Raw genomic sequence first — 17555 nt, 5'->3', positions numbered from 1 at the left:
AGGGATATATGTGTCTTTGCAGCTATTACAGTATGTAGAAGATGTGGTGAGCCATTCCATTTTTAAATGCAATACAACCAGTGCATTGTCATAGGCTTTACAATGCATTGGTTGTATTGCGTTAAAAACAAAATCTACAGATGGTTTTCTTATTTTCTTTTCATTTTTTAAAGAACAATTTAATGCAAAGGGTTTGACAAAGATCACATATACAAGCAAAACAAAGGAAATCAAAGAATTAGGGCAGAGATTCATGTTCAGGACTAGATTTTGTCACGTCTCTCTCCCCGTCTGTGCGGATGCTTTGAGTAGGCCTGGTTCTAAGGCATACATATGCATGAGAAGTGAAAAATGACATGAAGCTTCTGAGTACATCTTCATTGACACTCAAAAGCAGCATATCACTGTTTTCAAGACAGCAAGAAGCTCCAAATCAAAGTTTTCAATCTTGCAAGGGTGCTGTCTCATTAGTGGCAAATCACGACTCTGACATTTACACTGTAAGCAATGGTAATGCATTTCCATTTCCTTTAGAGCGGAGCGGAACATTTCAGTCAGACAGCAAAAGTCTGTTTGTTCGGGAAAACAAGCCAGGGGAGGAGGCAGAGGCAAAATAAATAAATAAAATAAATAAAAAGTAAACAGAAATATCCTGCAAATACAAATACACACAAATATACATCTGTACAGGAGTTTAACTCACAGACAACCATGCAAAGGATCTTGCATTTTTCCTTTGTTCATGTTTAAAACTATATGCAGCTGACCAAATGCAATTGTAAATTGAAAAGAACAGAACAATACAATTCTTCTTTTATTGCAGTTAATTGTTGATTGTCAGTGGCTTAGTTAATCCCACAATCAACAACTCTTTAGTAAACTAAAGGCAGCTTTTGGTCCAGAAAGAGGTGTTAGTCCATAAGGAAAGGCCAGTCTAAGTCAGGACAGCATGTTCTTTGCCTTGAATCAAATCAGTTGGCAATGACAGATACTGCTATCACTAAATCATGTAAGATAAGATAAAACACATGCTCACTACTGCGGAAGATCTGATTTAGTTCTATATCTATATCAGAGAAACCAAAAAAAAAAAAAAAAAAAGGTCTGGTGAAAGATATTAGTTAGAATTTCACTCAGAATTTCATCTTAATTCATGAAACAGCCTTTTTCATAAAGTCTTGAATTGCTGCATATCAGCTAAATTCTGATCTGAATTTATACAAAAAAATGTACAAAAAGCTGTCATTGGGGCAAAAACTTTGTATTTAATCCTATTGCATATTAGTTGCGAAAGTGTATTAGTACCTAAATGGTTCAAATTAGAAAGGGTACCATCTCATTGATAGCTTTTGTAAAAAAAAAAATCTGAGTGTATGAACATAAGGCAGAGTTGTTTCAGAATTATTTTAGTTAATTCTATACATTTTTGAAAATATGTATAGATAATTTTGAGGGTTGTGGAACATACTAATGAGATGTATTGACACTATCTAATCGATAGTGCTTGGTGTAGATGACATTTACATCACTTTACCTTAGATTAGTTTATGGCTGAGGTCAAACTCATAGACGGGGGCTCAAGCACTCATGGAAATTAATGAAATTCAATCACTTTATCCAATCAAAAAATCGAGATTCAAGAACGTCTGTGATTGGTGGATCTCACATTGGGTACCGTTATGTTTATAGTTACAAAATAACAACCTGACCCAAAAGTTTTGCTTTATGTTTGCACTATGATAAATTGCATTTTTTTGTAATTAACTCCAAAATCATCAGGTATCAGCGAGACAACACGACAACACTAATGGAAATCATTTGTGCTTTAGTTTGGTTGGTAATCTATTGGCTTCATTGCTCAATACTGCAAAACACTTTGTAAATACACTCTAAAAAATGCTGGGTTATTTAACCCAATTTTGGGTCAAATATGAACAAACCCAAACGTTGGATTAAAAATGCAATTTAAAAATGTAACCCAACAGCTGGGTTTGTCATACACTGAAAAAAAGAAATAAAAATGTACGTAAAATGTACTTATTTTTTCTTTGCCAAGTTTTTGCACACATGTTTTTAAGTAAACTCTACTTAAGTTAATGAAAGAAACAAAGGATATAAGTCATTTTAACTTGGCTAGTAAAAGGTTGAGTAAAATCTATTTAGTTGGAGTTTCCTTTGCAATATGAAATATAATAACATTGAATTAAACCACACTTTTAAAGTATAATCTTTACTTAGAAACATCAAAGTAATTAATACAATAGATATTCAACAATAAAGAGTCACGTAGTATGTGAACGCAGAGAACTCAATAGACAATACACAATGACGGTAACATTTGATGGATCGTTTTTGTGTTTGAATGTGTCATTTTGAGTGGAAAATGAACTCCAAATGTCACAAAATGGCACGTTACTAATCCTAACAACAAAAGCAATGATGAAACAGTGTAAATACAGCTGGAAAACAGTGAAAAATCAACCTCATTAATTATTCAAGGTATCAAAACACCAGTATCAGAAAAGTTAAGTAATTTTACTTAATTTTATAATGCTGATATTTACGCTTTCATTTCTACACGCTTGAATTGAGCACTAATATAGAATTTACTTAGGTTTTTTTATTTATGCCTGAACTCACTTTTTCATGTAAACTTGATTTTTTTTTTTTATGTAGTATTTACTTCACCACAAAATCATTTTTATCAGTGTATTGACCCAAAATTGGGTTAAAACAACCCAGCATTTAGAAACCTTTGACACTCTTTAGAGTGCAAACACAGATAGGCACTGGATAGTTTGCTAAATCTTTTTCACCAAAATGCTATTATTTCAGAGAAAACTGATCCTAGACCTCTTTGACTACGTTGGTAGTCCATGTTTTTCCTCTTCGCGAGACACACATAACTTTTGTGTAATGAATTATTTAAGCGCACCATCGCAAGGAGAGCAGGGGACTGGGATGGAGTGTGGCACCCACCAGCAGAAACTTAAATCGCTGGCTATAGCTCAAACTCTTACACGGGAAATAGTCCTATTTAAATGAGATATGAAGTGAAACATCTCACACATGGATATAGGGCTTTCAAATGAATAAAGTAGAAATAATAATATAATAACCTTATAATAGTGTTAATCAAATTGTAAAACATTGCTCAACAGAACAAAAATGCATTCAAATATGAATAAATAAACTTTTTGAATGCACAATAACTTTTCAAATGTTGCTTGTTCATGTTATTAAGGCAAGTGCATATTTTATTTACACCACATGGGCATTTAACTTTGTTTTTAAAGGGGGGGTGAAATGCTCATTTTCACTCAATCTCCTGTTAATCTTGAGTACCTATAGAGTAGTATTGCATCCTTCATATCTCCAAAAAGTCTTTAGTTTTATTATATTTATAAAAGAAAGATAAGCTGTACCGAGTCTTTCCGGAAAAAAACGAGCGTCTGGAGGCGGGCCGTGTGGGCGAAGCCAGAGCCATAGAGAGAATCCGTCGATCTGGGCTTTGTTTATAAAACATTCATCGTTGCATCCACTGTTCCTAACGCTGGGTTCTTTGGGAAGCTGAACATGGTAAGCTTTCCCTCACATCCAAAAACACACTTTGGAGACACTATGCAGCGCTGCCGATGATTTCCTGTTGAAGCGCGTTGATGTGCGCGGTCTCGCTCTCCTCTGGTCGACGTGTGCGCGGGCGAGCTTTTCCGGGAGAAATGCTCATATAAGGAGTTCCACTCTGGTCTACGTCATTAGATCCACGGTCGAAAAAAAACCAGCCGAAACTTGTACCAACCCGGAAGTAAGATTTTCGGCACAGAAATTCTCCGTTATTCGTCCAAAATATTTTTTAAAAACTTTGGCCATGTTAAGCATGAGAATCCATCTCTTTAACACTGTAAACAACTCTGAATACATAAAACACCATTGTACCCCCCCTTTAATTATTATTAAAATGTATTTATTTTATAATGTACAGTAGGCTAAAGTGTAAAACCAATTTGTGTGGAGTGCAAAATCCATTTCTAAATGGCTCCTGAATGGAGAATCTTGGAAATATTGCTATGATTAAAGGTGCAATAGGTGATCTGGGAAATGCTAACTTTAGCCCACTAGCATTGAAAGCATATGATCCCACCCTCCCTGCAAATCGAGGTGACCAGAGACAACGTTATTGGATTACATTATGTATAATTCCCGGTGAGAAAACTTAACAGTACAGTGAGTAACAGTACTACAATAATGAACGCCTGCCATTCTCGCTCTGTCTGCACAGCGTACGTGAAACTCGCTGATGACGTATGATGTCTGCGTGAACAGGCTATTCAGTGCTATGCAAATACATGTTGACTGATGGGGAACGCATGCTTTCATTTCATTTGGACCGAATGCAATGATTGAACGAACATTTTATGGCCATAAGCCATCCACAGACGATATATTTCTAAAAATATATTTAGACCGCTTAACATAGTGATTGCTATCAAGATAGGAGGAGACTTTCAACCAGCATAACAAAAATGTTTCTGTAAAGAATCACCTATTGCGCCTTTAACACAAAAGCTTGGAAGAACGTGAGTTTGCCTCTTTCGGTTTTAATAGCTACTGTATAAAGTAGCCTAATGTGGAAGTATTACTATGTAGATTAATATGCAGCCTTACAGTCTGACACCTCCACATAATAAAAAGAGACATTTTCAGCGTTATAGCCCTAAGTGTAAAATAGGTAAAAGCTTGTTAGTGCAGATGCTAGGTGGGAGCCAGCAAGTTGTGAGATATTACACTCCATTTCAAACTAATTTAAACAGCGTTGTTCTAACACTAAGCTTTATTATCATTTTTATGACCTCATTTTTAATTGAGAGACTTCATGGAATATGCTATGTGTAAAAATTAAGTAATTAAAGTGCTAATATAGGAAATATTAAAAAATGTATATTTTAAAAATGTAAAAAATACATGGATCTTTTTTAAATACTGTCAACTACCCTATAATTTCATATAGCAATAATAATAACAATAATAATTATAATAATAACAATAACAACATGTATTTTTTTATTATTATTGGTAACAATATGTAGTATTATTATTATTCTAATTTAAGTAAACTCACATGTCATCATGGCTGCGGAAGTTGATGGTTTTTCAAGCTCACTTCATCCTCAGTTTCTTACTGATAGATGTGAATCGCAGCCTCCTCCTACTGGCCCCTCCCACTGAAACACACACAGAGACACAGAAAGCGGGAGAGGTATTTAAAACTTTTTGAGATCTGTCACAGGCTTTGTCATCCCGAAAATCGTGGTGTTTGTCGCACGGTTCATCACTATCCTGACAGAAGATTTTGCGCAGGTCCTTTTACTATCAGCCGAAGGAAACGTTACCGTGAACTCCCTAAGAAAGTTTTCCTGCGCATTACTGAAGATTCGCTGGTATGTCACTTTGTTTCTATCGTTGCTGTAGTTTTGACGTGTACATTTTAGTAGTATTATTGGAAGACCAGTTTAGGGTCCTTGTAAAAATGTTGTTTTATAGCATGTTTACAGTCGCATGTTCATTCCATAGACGCGCATGCACGTTTCAGAGCAGCATGTTGAGTCTGAGTCTCGCGACGAGACAAAACCAGAACTCTTCTACTATAATCTATGAAGTTGTTGTCTTCTATGCAAAGTGACGAGTCAAGTGCAATATTTAAAGCCCATTAGAATTCAATGTGATTGTAAAATGTGTTTAAAAAAACGAACAAACTGAACTCTAAAGAGTTTTGTAAGTCTGCACGAGCTCTGCAGATGTTGTGATGTGGTCAGGATGAGCTGTGAAGCTTGAGGTGCATGTGGTGCCATCTGACAGCTGAACTACTATGTGCTGTCCAACACAGAAAAACTTTTTTTTCCATTAACTTCAAGCCTGACTCTTTTTCAGGGTGAGTGGACTGCCCTGCACAGGAATTTCATTTAATCAAATTAATGTACATAGTTCACATAACACTGGAGGTACAGTCATGACATGAATCTTTTTCAGTGCATGTAAAGACAAAAGCCTCTTCCATTTACTAGTTGCAGGTATTGTGAAATCCTCAAGCAGGCCTGTGAGTATATTACACAATTGGGAATGGTATTATGTAAAACATCACAAAACTTCAAGGTATACCTTTCTTGGATTTCTGTCACTGAGCTTGAGACTATAAGTGATACTTAAACAGCAGGAAATACTCATAAATATGATGTCTTTCTTGTGTCATCATTTGGTTGTGTGCATGGTGATTGTCTTCTATAGATGCAGTTTTTCAGCAAAATGAACAGCAGAGAAGTTCTTACATTGTTGATCATTTTCAGCAGATGTAGAATTCCAGACTAGTGGTTCATAACTGCAGACTAAAATGTGTTCTGACTGGGTTGCAGTCGTAGACAACAAATAAAACAATGCAAATAACAAAATGCACCTAAAGTTAGTTTGTATGTCAACTTTTAATAGGGAGGACAAACCGCTTCCCTTATATTTTGGTCATGACGTCTAATAACGTGCAACAAATCAAGCCTTTGTAGAGGTGCTTTACAGCAGAATTTGAATTAGTCTCATATTTGATGAAGTTTGCATTATTGATTCTTTTATATTCCTGTTTATTACTCCGACCTGCTTATTACTCCGAAGCTGCTTTAAGATAATCTGTTTTGTATCAAATGCTATATAAATAAATGTGTCTTGACTTATGATTAGATCACATTAATTTGTCACTTGGTTGAAGCTTGATAAATTAGACAGATCTATCTATCTATCTATCTATCTATCTATCTATCTATCTATCTATCTATCTATCTATCTATCTATCTATCTATCTATCTATCTATCTATCTATCTTTGTGTTATCATAAATTTGTTTATTAATATAGTATTATATTAATATTATAATATTATTTGCATTAGTATTTATTAAACAATAGTATTTATTAAACTAGTATTACACATTTTCTAACCATGAAACAATGGACGTCCTTGTTGTTAAGCTTCTGTGTTTGTTTACCAGAGAGACAGTTTTCACCTTATCAGTTTGGCAAAGTGTCTTAATTTAATATTTTATAAGCTAATCCATAACCTATTCGTGTTTACTAGTTACAAATTTATAAAAGTAATATCTTTAGTTGAGTCCGTTCGCTGTAAGTCACTTTCATTATTGGTGCGTGGCTGATCTCCTCAGGAGGATTTGTTCTGGGTCCCGGTCAGGCTTTGATCCTGTCAGACATTAGATGATCTCTGCAAGTGTCTTGCGTGAGATACCGAGGGTTTCTGGGCAGTGAGTTCCTTGGGAAAGGCTAATCAGAGCTCTTGAAAGTACTTTAAGACTGTTCATATAGTGATTTTTGTAGTGGAGATGAGGTGTAGACGAGTGAAGGTGGTTTCATGAGGACAACATACCTGTGACTGTTATCTGATTCAAGACCCCTGTGACATGTTGATTCGGGTCCTCAGGGTTTCGAGATCACTCACTCTCAACTTATTACTTTCTAGTCTCAAAGATAGAGGGAGACAGAGAAAGTTCAGTGCTTTTTGGAGGGAACTAAATTCACTGCACATAGCTGAGTAGATTAACAAGAGATGATGCATTTGCACAACTTTTTCTTCTCTGTCTTTGTCACATTGCCGTTCGCGAGTAGAGCCAGTGATTCATAACTAGAGGCGTATGAGTAAAAATGCATGTTGGTGCAAGTGTGTGTGTGTCACTTTTGCATGCTCTGATGTGACTCACAAATAGAGGTTACATATACGCAGATCTGCAGATGTTCCACATAAGTGTGTGCTCCCGCTCCGTGGTGTTAGTGGCCGCCCTGAGGTGTGATTCAGTGTGTGTTTGTGCATGCTGTGTGAATGAATGTGTTCGTTGCTAAAGATGTGCAGTTGGCCCAGTGAGCCGATTAGATTGATCAATTTGTATCACTGTTGGAGGTTGTGGTTTTGTTTTAGTGCAGCTGGCCACTTCATGTCCCTAGTGTGTCACTGTTTGACACGTGGCTACGCTCACAGCCAACACGGAGTGGATCCATTTGGGCCGACGAGCACATCTTCCATTATAAACATGTCAAAGAGGCTCCCGTCACCGTTGACTTACGCAAACGGGAAACCACACTCTGTTTAGGCTGGATGACTTAATCCAAATAGGATTCATTAGCAGGCAGCCAAGAGGCCCGTGTTGGACATCATTATAGCTTTCGGGAGGCCTCCACTACCAAAGTGCCCCTATATGATGCACTCACACTCAGGTACCCACATTTTCAGAAACTCATGCCATGTTTCTTAGTTTGAACAATGTAGGCTGGAGCGAGTTATGTTTTATTTATACATGGCTGGAAATAGTTGTGGTGTTATTCTCTAGAGGTCATGATGTATTCTGGTCTATCCTCTCATGCTGAGATGCTTTTCAGAAGGACATGGTCAAACATACCGTAAAGACCTCGTGAAATAAAAATCAGTTTTATGACTTTTAGTCCATGTCTGGTAGCTTTGACGTTGTCTGTAAACCTGTGTACTTTTAAAGATTGGAAATTACAAATATAAAACAGTCTTTTCTTTGAAGAAAATGGATCATAGATATTCATAAATCACTTTGTTTGGAAGGGTGAATGCAAATCTGTCTTTACACTCTTAAGCTTAAAGGGTTAGTTCACCCAAAAATGAAAATGTTGTCAGTAATTACTCACCTTCATGTTGTTCCCACCCCGTAAGACTTTTGTTCATCTTCGGAACACAAATTAAGATATTTTTTTATGAAATCTGAGAGCTGGCTCACTCCTTCATAGGCTGCTAGGTAATCGATATCTGCCATCCCAGAAAAGTTAGTAAAGACATTGTTAAAATAGTCCAAGTGATTACAATGGCTCAACCTTCAGTTTATCAAGTGACGAGAATACTTTTTGTGCGCCAAAACAAACAAAAATAATGAGTGAGTTAGACCTCTGAGTGAGTTCACGTAGTGTAACAGCGCAGCTCTTCTGGGAGAACGTAGGCTCATTATTGGCCGACGCTGGTCATGTGTGTGATGCTGGCCAATAGTGAGCCTACGTTCTGACGTACAACCCAGAAGCGCTGCGCTGTTACACTATGTGAACTCACTCAGAGGCCCACACAGAAGAAAATGAATAGTTGAATGAAGTCGTCATTTTTTTTTTTTTTTGCGCACAAAAAGTATTCTCGTCGCTTGATAAACTGAAGGTTGAGCCATTGTAATAACTTGGACTATTTTAACAATGTCTTTACTAACTTTTCTGGGATGGCAGATATCGATTACCTAGCAGCCTATGAGACAGCTCCAGATTTCATCAAAAATATCTTAATTTGTGTTCTGAAGATGAACGAAAGTCTTACGGGGTTGGAACAACATGAAGGTGAGTAATTACTGACAGAATTTTCATTTTTGGGTGAACTAACCCTTTAATGTTCTTTATCGGCATATATGATTCCATGAAGTAACTTTAACATCCATGGAACCTTTCCATTGCAGAAAACATTCCTTGTAGTGGAAAAAGGTTCTTTGGATTATTAAAATGTTCTTTACACTTGGAGAAAAATTGTCTGCGTAAGAACTGTTCAATGAAAGGTTCTTTGGGGAACCCAGAATGTTTCTTCTATGGTGTCGTTGTGAAAAGCCCATTTTGGAACCGAGTATTGAATGAGCATTTCCCACCTAATACCACTTGTAGAAAATAGCCTATCATGTTAAAAACCATGAGGAACCATTTCATTACAAACTTGTATGGAACAAAACATGAGAAATTTAATTTTGTTGGTGAACTATCTCTAAGTCTATTGGAAACTTAAAAAAAGAAGGAAGCCATTTGAAATGTGTCATCCCAACTTATTGTTTCAGTAGGAAATACATTAACAAAGGAAAGAAAAATGCATTCAACAAACCATTTTTTTTGCTCTTTAAAGCATAGCTTTTGACATTGAATAGATTGGCATGGGAACAGTTTGCCCTTTATTTTATACAGAATATACGTTTGCTCAAGAAACCAAATATGATCAAAACTAATTAGTTGATTGTGAATGATCTGTATCTTTCATTAAGTCAGTGTCTCATTTTGAACTGAATATGGATATAGCTTTAAGGCACGCTTCTTCCTCCAGAGAGAAGTGGCTCTTTGAGTTCAGACCGGGGCTGCGTATTAAACCATATGGTGTTCGACACTCCACCTACACAGTAATAGTGTGGAGTAGCTACTTATTATGTTCAGTCTGGGGTCTGCTGCCTTGAATTTGCTAATGACTTTTCCAGACTGTTTCTGAATGTTATTGTACTATATCTTTCTACCGAGAAATAGAGGGAGAGACACAATCTTTCAGCTGGAATCATATGAGGTGATCGGTCTCTAAACTGAAACAAATACACTTTTATTTTATATCTAACCACAACCAATCAAGTTATATAGAATCGACCTGCCCACGTTCCCATGGTTTAAGTTTGCTTCTTCACTGATCTGCTTTTGGTTGACATGCTAAGAAAGTTCAAGTTTAGTTTTGTATTTTGTTTTGCTCTAACCAGGCCTGGAGAAAATGATTTCCCATTAAGCTAGATAGCTATTTATGTATTTATTTATTTAACTAGGTTATATAGGACAGCTGAAAAATATTGTTGTTGGTTTTTTGCTCTCATTTATTTTGTATTTTGTATTTTTTTTTTTTTTTTGCCCCAACTAGGCCAGCAGATTTTTTTTTTAAGAACTCGTTTAGTTTTTTTTTAGATGTTAGTTTTATTTAGTTTTGCCCCAATTTTCATTGTTTTTTTATTTGTTTTTGTTTGTTTGTTTTTGCTTCGATTTCTGTTTTACTTTGTTTTGCCCTTGATGATGCCCTCTTTGATCTCAGGAATCCAAAATGCTCCTACCATTAGTGTGAGAATGGCAAGAGAGGGGGACATCGAATCAAAGGCAGAGGGGCACTGGCTTGGGGCCCCTGTGCTGGAAGTGCAATATTTGTTGAGATCCTCCAAAATGACTTCCCAGCCTGAGCAGCTGCCCGTGTGTGAATGGCTCTTTGTTCCTGCAGCTGTTTGCCGAGAGAGAGAGAGAGAGAGAGAGAGAGAGAGAGAGAGAGAGAGAGAGAGAGAGAGAGAGAGAGAGAGAGAGAGAGAGAGAGAGAGAGAGAGAGAGAGAGCGTGCTCTCCTCACCTTACTGAGAGAGAATGAGAAAAAGGCAGAAAGACAGGAGAAGGAAGGAAGCAGAGAGAGTGAGTTAGTGACAGTTTTAGATACTGATGAATTTCATTCCCCCGGTGTAGCATGTGGTTGTTCTTAACCATTGATGTTTTGATTGACATTTGAGGTTTTAATCCACCTGTGCCACTGTGCATCTTTGTGTAAATTTGACACATTGATTCCCCATAATGCACTTTAGTAGCATGTGGTGGTGGGTTCAGGGACCGTGCCTCACCCGTTGCTGCACGGTTGGATGCTTGCTCTGAATGTAACTGCTAAACCCATTAGTGAAATGCGTCTGTAAACTAGCGTGACAAACCTGTGATGTTGTTTGGTCAGGATAATAAAGTGTTATTGGCCTGGCCTGTGTATGCGTATCTGCGCACAATGTGTGGCATGGTGATGTATGCCTCTTAAAATCTGCTACTTTCATTATAGGTAAACTTTACGAGCTGATGAAAAACACAGGAGAGATAAAGCCATGTCGAAACTGGCCAGTTGTGCGACCAAAGTATAAATTCTTAGAAATATGACGTTTTAAGGTAATGTTGTCACAGTGTAATTACAATAAATACTGAGTAATATTATTAATTAACTACATGTTCTTACTATAAGGTTTAGCTTATTTGGTTTAGGGTTAGTTACTTGTAATTATGCATCATTCACTGTTATTACCATAGTAAGTAACTAGTAATATTGTAAAATACATCACCTTAACATACAGTAAAGTGTTAAAATAATACTAAACAGTCTAAAAACAATTGGAAATTGCTTTTAGGATACGTTTTTGCTAATGTTTCCTTCAGAAGGACTTGATTTTAACCTAAAATCACCATTACTTAGGCCTACTCCAAAACCCCTGAATCTCTATCTCAGATTTGGGACGATTGCCATTGAAAACTAAACTATTCATTTTGTCAGAATGGAATTAATCAAACTGAATCGAGTCTGATGTGACATTTCAGGTTCTCTGGGCAGACGTAAATGTTTAAATGCCAGTGTAGATTTGTTTGAAAGGTTTTTAATTTGATGACTCAATATCTGTCACGATGCAGATGATACGTTTATTACTGTGTGCCGTTTTGTCAGGTAGGAGTAAGTGAAACTGTGTGGATAATGCATGTTGTATTTAAGCTCTATTGGTGTGGCATATGTTGGCATTAGCCCACCCTGCAGTGAACTCGGGTTGGCTTCTTCATCTCTCGAGTTCAGTTGTGGTCGTGTTAATTAGCTGTCGTCTGTTAATGCTCTTAAAGGCAAACTCCAGGTGTCTAATCGGATTGTTATCTTCACTTCAGGATTTCTTTTATTGTCTTGCTATTCATTTGAAACTGGCCTTTTTTCATACAGCAGTTAAAGTTGTTAAATGACGAACCATCGCTTGTTCTCCTCATTCCCACCGTTCTCATGAGGCTTAATTAGTGGGTTGCGAATAACAGCGCCGTCACATCAAACAGAGCCCTGCTGTCTCGTCCCATCTAAGCCCACATGTGACCCTAATACCTTGCTGCTTGGTCACTGACTGACATCTTTCTCTCTCTCATTCTAGAGTGTGTGGGGACCATTCAAGAAGACACCCCGCTGCTTCAGTTTCTGCCACGTCTGGCTTCAGGAAAGCGTTCTCTTCCAGCCATGCGGCAAACGGCACACATACACCCCTCCGCCATCCTGTTTTTGACCCTCAGCAGCTTGGCCTCTGCAGGTAAGCACTGTTATCCTTGTAACCCATCATCTCTCTCCTGGGCTTTTGGAATAACAGGTCAAGAGTGAGTGAATGTGGCATGACGTAGCATGAGCCGTCTATATCATATGTTCCGTTTGCCTTATGAAGATGAAGGAAAGGCTGAGAATTTACGAGGGGTGTTTTAAACGCCTTTCAAAAGTGCTGCTGTGTAATGGCTCATGATGAAGTGAATACCAGAGCTCAAGCTCCCTTGGCTAATTTGTGTGTTTATAGGTAAAGTGTACATTTCTGGTCACCAAGCAGTGCCAAATGGACCCAATCTGCATTTTTTTGGACAAAAAGTTAGTCAGGCAAAGTTAGTTAGGCAAAAAGATGACATGTCAGACAAGCCTCAGTGCTTAAAGGGGAAGTTCACCCAACAATGAAAATTCTGTCATCATTTGCTCACCCTCAAGTTGTTCCAAACCTGTATGAAGTTCTTTCTTTTGGGCTATGATGAACACAAAATATTTTTTTGAAGAATATGGGTAACCAAACAGTTGACTTCTATTGACTTTTATAGTATGGAAAAAATACTATGGAAGTCAATCGGACCCATTAACTGTTTGCTGACATTCTTCAAAATATCTTCTTTTGTGTTCAGCAGAAGAAAGAACTTCATACAGGTTTGGAACAACTTGAGCGTGAGTAAATGAGGACCGAATTTTCATTTCATTTAAACTATCCCTTTAAGGGGGCGTTTAAAGTTACCTTCAAACGTTTGTTCCGTTAAAATCAATATTTTCTTTTTCATGTAGCTACAATTGTGGTCAGAATTATTGGCACCCCTGGTAAATATGATCAAAGATGGCTGTAAAAATAAATCTGCGTTGTTTATCCTTTTGATCTTTCATGCAAAAAAAAAGTAAAAGAATTGAAAATGTGGGGGGGGGGGGGGGGGGAATCACATTATGAAATACATGCTTTTATGAACCTTCAGAAATCATTCTAACATACTGATTTCGTTGTCAATAAATATTTCGTATTATCAATGTTGTAAAAACTTTGATGAATAAAGAGTTCAAAAGAACAGAATTTATTTAAAATATTTTGCGACTTTGTCACTTTGATCAATTGAATTGAAAATTTGTGAAAAGTAGTGTATCTGATTAATGTAAATGTATGTATATGATGTGTTACTAGCTCTTCAGTTGAATTATTATGATGTGCCTGCTTGCTGCCTCATCGATTACGAAATCAAAGACATAGCGTTGGTTAATGATATGAAGGGTCATTAACCAACCTATTCATCAATAATATGATGAAATGACACTTTATTGACCATAAGCGTGCCTGCATCTAGTCTAACACAGAAAACGGGGCATTTTCTTTGCCGGGACTCTTCGCAGGGCGTGTTCTCGATAAGCTGTGCCTCGGCGCTCATTGTCTTGACAGAGCGAGGCAGTGTTGCCTGTTTTGTCAGGCAATCACGATTCGCCCCCTGTGTTCGGAATTTCCCCGGTTCCTCCCAGCATGAGTCTTCTAGATCTGGCTGTCAGAGAGCAAAGGCCGGGGGGATTTGCATTAAGAAAGTGCTGACAGCCTCAATCTCTCAGCCCGAAACACCAGTGCCGCACGTCAGCTATACGTCCTCTAACCCGACTCATGCAGCTCTATCTGTGTGATTGATCAGGGCTTGTTGGCTCAGTCTCTTCAGAAGAGTGATGATTTGTTCCCCTCTGGCACAACAGCCTGACAGATAGTTGCATGCCAAGAGAAAAAGGGAAAGAAAACAATATGGCAGCAACCAAACAAACAGAGGGAACATGCAAAATTGTGACAGTCATCAAGTCTGGGTTGTCGGAATGGAGTGTTATGACTTAAGAGTGCATGTATTTCACACCGTTCTGTGATTTTACTTTCACTTGTTCTGTCGAATGTCTCTTTGTTGGTAACAGATCCCACTGGCCATTCTCAGCAGTTTTAAGATTTTTCTGTCACTCAAACCAAATGCTTTTCTTCTCGAGAAAAAAAGAGAGAAAGGAAAGTAGTGTAAATATTTGATGGAAAGACATTCATTTATTGTGGAGGGGGCATGATTAAATCTATGTTTTTTACACTTTTCTTTTTCTTGTACATCAAACTGTTGATGTGTTGAATTCACAACCCTACTAATTATGTGAAGTATACAGCTGTCAGAAAGCTGATGTTAAAGGGTTCTCAGAGGTGAGAATTATGCCATATATAAATAAGCTAAGAAAGTAGAGGACTTTTTAATAATGTTATCTGAATTGTCGGTCAGCTAACATAGGACAAACACCTCCATCAACACGGCTGGTAAAGCGAGATGTTTGACCCGAGTCTCGACCTGCTCAAAGCGGAACGGTTCCTGTTAGTGATGGTAAAGCAGGAGGACAAAGGCTACTGTGTCAGAATGTCCCTTGAGTTTAGTGAAATTTGGCCAGAAAACAATCCTACCTACCCTTTCCTTTTATACTCTTGAGCGAGCATTGTTGTTTTGCACTAAATATTTGCTTCTTAGAGTCTTCCTCAAGACGTGTTGGCACATTTACCTGGAGCACATTTATTGAGGCTCTGCCTTCTTTTAATTCTTTTTTTTTATTGTTGATGAGACTGTTCCAAACCCTTGTTTTGGGTGATGTTGATCAAATTGGAGTCTAAACAAACTTTATGGGTGTCATATCTGGGCATGCTCAATATTTTCCTTGCACTCTATTTTTTCCTTTTGTTTTAGAGCATAGCGGCCTCCCTGAAGTCTCTTGTTTTCTAAAAAATTATCTAATCTGCAGCATCAGAGTGTCTGCAGCCCTGAGCCCTTTCCACATTGACTTCAAATCACTTCCAGTCATAACCTGTGTTCAGCTTTAGTCATCTGATTCTAGAGATGATGAGGTGTGATATATGAACATCTCCATGTCTTCTGAGACCTTGTCATCAGAACGTCTCTTCCACAACACTGAATCTCCTGTGACAGTGGAGAAATGTGTAATCTATATAATAGATTAGAAAGAAGATCTGTCCCACTGTGTCCCAGGATGGCTCTCTCTCATGTGACGTGAATGATAGAGCAGAAATAGTGTTCACAGGTGACATGTATTATTTTTAGGTCTTGTAATGAGCACAAGTTAATGAGACTCACATTTAAAAGGTCATGAAACCCTAAACAAATTTTTCTGTGGTTTTAACAGAGGTATGTGTGTTGAACATCATTGCAGACAATGTTAGCATATGTTAGATTTAATTGTAAGGGAAAACTGGTTAATTTTGAGTTTTTCCCCCGGAAAAGTTTTCGTCTTCCGGATTTAAAATCTACATCGTGTCCACGTCACAGGTTGTGATGTGGCAGTACACTATAATACTTCGATGATGCGTCGGTGTCTCATATGACAGGTATTATGGGAGAGGAAAATAGGGTTATCGTTGTACCTGGCAAACTTTGTCCCTCTCATCATTGCCCGAATGTGAACTAAAGAGTCGTTACGCTGCTGCTGTGAATGGCCGAAGTGGTCAATGAAACACAGGCTTTAAGATTTTGAATAATGTTGAAATAGTCTAATTAATACAGTATGTTCAACTTTAAATGGTCACACCAACATTTTTCATTCTGTCATATTTACTCACCCACAAGTCATTCAGCCATGGCTGTCACACAAGATTTTCAAGGCAAGATTAAAGTGAATAGCAAATTACATTTCTGTCTTTTCATATGAAGCTCTCTTATGAATTTAGAGGATGCTCACTGGTCATATGAAGGACTTATATAGTGCTTTTTGTGAAAAAACACTGGCCATTCTGGTCCCCATCCACTTTCATTGTATAGGAAAAGATCGTTTCGGTTACTAACGTAACCTCTGTTCTCTCTAGAAGAGGGAACGAGTATTGCGTAGTTACTACGCTACGGGAAAGCCTTTCTTTCTCGAGATACTGAAGCCAAAAATTATCCTTAATTTTTATAATCTTGTCAACGCAGTGCGGCAGCCTGCAGACCTAGGGCAGGCTTACTAGCGTGCCCATTGGCTGCCCTGCGGCAACTGCAGCAGCCTACCGCTGAGCCCTTGGCGTGACGTCACGACCAATGAGCGCGCTTGGCGCGCTTAATGCGTCACAGCCCGCGAAAAGGGGTGTGGCTTAGCGTATAAAAGCAGGGCTCGGAGGCTGCTTCTCTGGTTTCTGTCGCATGAAGCGAATGAGCTCGTGGCGCGAGCACGGCGGGCTACGCAATACTCGTTCCCTCTTCTAGAGAGAACAGAGGTTACGTTAGTAACCGAAACGTTCTCTTACGAGAGGTTCTCTCGTATTGCGTAGTTACTACGCTACGGGAACACCCTTGTCAACGCCGTGCGCGCCCAGCATCCACTGAATGAGTCCCAGGGAGAGCCCGGGGAACGTGATAGCAGAGAGCCGGGCGGCCCACAGAGGGCTAGCGCCGTACACACTAGGGGGTTAGGAGCGGCACGGCCGGTCCGAACTGACAATTCCCTGTATAGTGCAGCTCAACCAGTAGAGCTAAATCACACAACGTAGCCCGCGCACAGATAGTGGGCTGGCATACGCGAGACTTAGACTGATAACACTTTCGCCTGCAAGGCGGGAACATCCAGGTTGTAAAACCTAACAAATGTGGAGGGGGAGGCCCAGCCTGCCGCTGCACAAATGTCATGAATGGGAATCCCGCTGGA

The 17555-nt window shown here is 38.4% G+C and overlaps 1 protein-coding gene across 1 annotated transcript in view; it reads left to right on the top strand.

Annotated features, from left to right (window-relative positions):
- Positions 1-5227: 5227 nt before the first annotated feature.
- The window catches only part of tgfbr3 (transforming growth factor, beta receptor III), a 115587-nt gene continuing 103259 nt past the window's right edge, over positions 5228-17555 (top strand). The window contains exons 1-2 of the mRNA XM_079883193.1: positions 5228-5438; positions 12742-12894. Coding sequence (XP_079739319.1) covers positions 12825-12894 — 70 coding nt within the window. The 5' untranslated portion in view covers positions 5228-5438; positions 12742-12824. The remainder of the gene's footprint in view (positions 5439-12741; positions 12895-17555) is intronic.

The sequence above is a fragment of the Squalius cephalus genome, assembly GCF_949319135.1.
Source record: "Squalius cephalus genome assembly, chromosome: 10".
Lineage (NCBI taxonomy): Eukaryota > Metazoa > Chordata > Actinopteri > Cypriniformes > Leuciscidae > Squalius > Squalius cephalus.
The sequence above is the reverse complement of the archived record's forward strand: the minus strand, read 5'-3'. Positions and strand labels throughout refer to the sequence as shown.